The 4,756-nt window shown below is 33.7% G+C and overlaps 1 protein-coding gene across 1 annotated transcript; it reads right to left on the bottom strand.

Annotated features, from left to right (window-relative positions):
- Positions 1 to 1,565: 1,565 nt before the first annotated feature.
- LOC112027799 (ethylene-responsive transcription factor ERF024) lies at positions 1,566 to 2,613 on the bottom strand. Its single transcript, XM_024060448.2, has one exon. The coding sequence runs from the start codon at positions 2,544 to 2,546 to the stop codon at positions 1,896 to 1,898; it is 651 nt and encodes a 216-aa protein (XP_023916216.1). The 5' UTR covers positions 2,547 to 2,613; the 3' UTR covers positions 1,566 to 1,895.
- Positions 2,614 to 4,756: the final 2,143 nt, after the last annotated feature.

The following is a 4,756-nucleotide window of genomic DNA, read 5'->3' as shown; positions in this document are numbered from 1 at the left end:
TCAAACCTAGACCCCACTAAAAGTCAATAAGCACCAACACTCCACCACTGCTGTGATCCACCACACTGACCCACTTCCATTGCCGGCACCACGGCGAATCTAAGACCGAGTCGTTTTCCACGGTGGACCCTACTCCTCAGCCTTCAGTATTAATATCTCCATTAAAATATTATATACAAACATGCGACCAAAAAGAATAAAAAAACACTAATTTTATTGTGTTACAGGCTGTGTAACTTAAAAAATCGTACTTTTATCCAAAAAACAAACATTAAAAAAACTCCACTTACAAAATATCTCTAAGGTGAAAGGTCCAGTAATCATATATAAATCCCCAAAATTCAAGTAGCTTACAAAAGTCATTCTTCTTCTCCAAAAAAATAAAAAAAAGTTGTCTCAGATTCGGCTCAAATTTGCCTCAAAATGCTAGTCCTTGATATTTGGAACAGTTTTTGCCCTCTGTATGGAAATTTTGACCATTGAAGGCCGAAAAGTTCAGGTATTATAAGAACTTTTTAAGCAAAAAAAAAGTTTTTTTTAATAATTTTTTTTTAAACTACTCTCCCAACCTCCTTCTTATGTGGGGTAGTTGCACTGGATCGTTTTTTTTTTTTTTTTGGGACTTGAATGCTTGATTCTTCAATAATTACAAGAAAGTCTGCTGGGTTTTTTTTTTTTTGGGCCCCCCTGTATTTTTGTGGGGGGGGGGGGGGGTTGAAGTGTATGATAGGATATGCGCATGAAAAACTATAAGAACATGTAATCCTAGTTATAAGTTGTAAACTTAGCAATTAGAACCTTTCATAAAACAAGAACACTTTCTTTCTTCTACAATGGAATTCTTTATATTTGCAGTTTTACACACATACTCTGGGTTGGTTTAGCTTATAGAAGCAAGATTGTTTGTTTAGCACAGTTCTAATAGCTCTATAATGTCTAAAGAACAAATTAATGTGACAAGGTTATATAGGAGTGTCTACAATGGAGAGATGTTTCTAAATCCTCCCAAGGTGTAAAAAAATAATAAAAAGAAAAGAAAAAAAAATCTTTCTTTCTGCATGAAAATTATGCATTTAGTGCATTTTCTTCTTACGTAAAATGGACCCCACATGTAAGCCCATGTTTACGTCAGAAAAAAGTAGCTTACAGAGGAATTTCTCCCGCGCTTTTTGCAGTTCAATTTTTTTTTTTTTTTATCACGTTAAAACTAAAACCCAAGTTTTGCGTGCTTCTTCCCCCCAGCTCCCAACCCCAACCCCCAAACGCCCACACAAACGCACATTCTTTCACAAATAACACCTTATGATCATAATAACCCAAACATATGTGATGCAGCAAACTAGGCCTCTTAGCATCTTTATGTTCTTGCTAACATATTTAGGTCCATGGCCTCACAATCACAATCATGAAAACTACTAGTAAAATTTGTTTTCTTAACAAAAATTCTTTGTAGTGCTATCCCATATATATCCTCCTATAAATTATATATATATATATATATATATATATATAAAATGGTACCTTATGAAAAAGGACAAGTATATGAGAAACCAAGTCTCTTTCGATTTATCCCAAAATACTGGATCATAGGAGTACCTTAACATATATATACACAACAACACAGACAGCCCCACAAAGATAGATCTTAGAAGCAAAACCATCTAATAATTCTTCTAGCAAGCTAACTACGGACAACGTTGTACCGGTACAGAGTTACAAACCCAGCACGAGGAGGAATCTCATCCGATAGCTACTTTGAAAAACACAAGAACAAAAGCAAATTAAGAACAAGAACAAGAACAAAAGCAAAATTAAGCAAAGCAAAAACAAACACACATACAATACAATACAACAGAAAAATACAACTCGAATTTTCATACAGCATAGGGTTTAGTTTATGAATAACTCCATAACCCATCTCCGTCTCCATTACCATCACCACCAGATTCGTCAGAAGACGACTTTGACTGAATCCTAGGAGGGCTTACAAGCATCCCTTCTGCCATATCCACCAGCAAATTCGGCATATTCAACACCGCATCTTCGTCTACAAACTCTTCCTCACTACGTCTACGACGCGTCGTTTCCTGACCGGTGCTACTACCCTCCGACGATCTACGCAGCCTATCCTCCGCTGCGCACGCCGCAGCGGCGCGGATGTCGTTGGGGGACATCGAGGCCGGTATCGGATACGAAAGAATCGAATTCGGGAAGTTCAGGGCCGTATCGGGCCCCTTCAGAGCCAAGGCCGCCACGTCATACGCAGCCGCGGCCATCTCCGGCGTCTGGAACGTGCCGAGCCAAATGCGCGTGGGTTTACGAGGCTGCCGTATTTCGGATACCCATTTCCCGCTCCGGCTCCGAGCCCCACGATATTTCGGGTTCTGAGTAGGACTGGGCGATCCGGATTGACCCGAAAACCCTTCCGATACAGGTATCGTTGACGTGGTGGTGGTTGTAGAACTTGAAGTATTACAGGTTAGAGTGGTCTCCTCCCGGCGCACATTAGCGGGTGTTGAAGTGTCATTTTGGCTCACGTTGGCCATTTAGACTTTACTATTGCCCCCTTTTTTTTTTTTCGGGGCTTCAGTTGGCCATTTACTTGGGAGCATTTATTTTTGTGATTTTGTACGGGCGTTGGAATAAAGACAAAAAGTTTAAAATGTCGCTTTAATGTTTTATGTATATATATATATATATTTTGTGAGGAAATGTTTTATGTAAGTAAATAAAATGATTCTAAAACAAAATTATTCTTTCGGAAAAAAGTGAATTAAATGAGTGATATCAAAAAAAAAAAAAAAAGATTGATAGGTTATGCTAAAAATTTTATTATACGAATCCAAGTTAATTGGACTGAAAAAGTTTTTTTTTTTAATTATTAAATAAGGGATTTGATTATAACCTTTGTATACATTAAAATTCAATTTCTTTCTTACCATGATAATAAAGAATAAATTTATAAAGTGAATGTTGTAATTTTTTTTTTTATAAAAAAAAAAAAACATTTTGGGTTTTATATACTAAATTAACTAGCCAAAAATATTTATATCAAATCTTAAGTTTTATATGTCAAAGGTTTTATAACTGAATTGACACCTTCTCATGTATAAATTGCTTAGAGATTTAGGAAGAAAAAAAGTTCAAATTACAAAATTAGCAGTATGTTGTAATTATTTTTATAAAAGAAAAAGTGTTATATAATAACATCTATAATTTTTATTTTTTGATAGTTCAAAAATCCGAAATAAATTGATTTGAATCTTCGATAGTTGAAGATGCCGACAACTGAGCGCTTGACATATTTTACAATTTCTTTAATATTTTGCATTTGTTAATTTCATTTTATGTATTTTATTTTAACTTATTGAAGGATATAAGAGGAAGTGAAACAGTGGGAGAGAAAGGGTGGGAAATTCGTGGCTGAAAGTTTGGGCCCACATATATTTTTGTGGCTCAAACTGGATACACGTGTTAACTCAAACAAGCAATTTGCTGTGATCTACTACCGGGGTCTGCCAGCATGTCAACTCCTCTCTTGTGCATTACTTATCGAATCTCGGGTTTTATCCATTCTTGCCGATAGATTTGGTAAGATTTGTTACGTTTATAATATTTGTTCAGATAGTTCAATTAGTATTAGTTTTAATTTAAATTTATTATTGAGAGTTTTTTATCCTACTAATAATAATAATAACAACATGTAGTCTTTAAAAAAATAATAATAATAATAATAACCTATAATAATCAGTTACTTCAAATTTATTGTAAAAGCGTTACGAAAATATTGTGAATATAAATTTATTTTGAAATAAATGTTTTATTTACTTGGATTCCATCGATTTTTTTTGGGAGATAAAAGATGGAAGGAATCTAATTGAATTACTAATTTACTCTAATAAGAATTGCTGATTATTAATCTAGGTCATGCTTACCATATTTAGTATTTCTTTGGCTTGGTGTTTGAATATTTAATGCGACTTTTTATGGAGCCCTACTTTTAATTTTTTAAATAGAAGAGCTCTACTTTATATTGACAGTGATATGATGCCGATTGATATTGTTTCCGTGTTAAATGAAGAGCAAGTGCAAAATGTAAAGATGATGATTATTACTTTTAAATTTTTATCTGTTAAGTTATATATTAATGGAAGTAAAAAATTTTGTTTGGGAGGCGAAGACTAAACTATTATATTATTAGATTATAATTCAAGAAAAATTCAGAGCACCACATTCTTACATACATCTATATCATACACATACATATGTATGCATGTATGTCTTAGTGTATTATCTTTTAATTTTATTTTTTTAAATCATAAATTCTTAATTTCAAGGTAAGTCATAACTATATATATATATATATATATATATGAAAATTCAAATATCGTTGAAAACACTATAAACGTTTAGACTCCCAAAAAACAAAATACCATTTCAAGTTTTATATCAAACAAAGTATGTGCGGAAAATGATTATAAGCTTATACAAGAATTGATAAACAATCTAAACAAAATAAAATCACATCTACAGCAGAAATTAAATGGCAAAGATTAAGTGAAAAGAGATGCAAACACAAGGACAACATAGCGATGTGTTATCAAAGAGGAAATCGAAACTCTCGGCGTAAAACCTCTCTACCGCCTTCCAAGCGGTTAATAATCCACTAGAAAATGAAGTTGGGATACATGAACAGCAATAGACCCTCCAAGCCTAATCTACCTAGGTACCTAAGCCTTCCAAGCTTCTTACTCCA

This window comes from Quercus suber, unplaced genomic scaffold (genome assembly GCF_002906115.3).
Source record: "Quercus suber isolate HL8 unplaced genomic scaffold, Cork oak 2.0 scaffold_593, whole genome shotgun sequence".
Classification (NCBI taxonomy): domain Eukaryota; kingdom Viridiplantae; phylum Streptophyta; class Magnoliopsida; order Fagales; family Fagaceae; genus Quercus; species Quercus suber.
This window is presented reverse-complemented; position numbering and strand designations above follow the sequence as displayed.

Excerpts from the sequence above, each read along its gene's own strand:
- LOC112027799 (XM_024060448.2), bottom strand. The coding sequence starts at position 2,546 with ATGGCCAACGTGAGCCAAAATGACACTTCAACACCCGCTAATGTGCGC.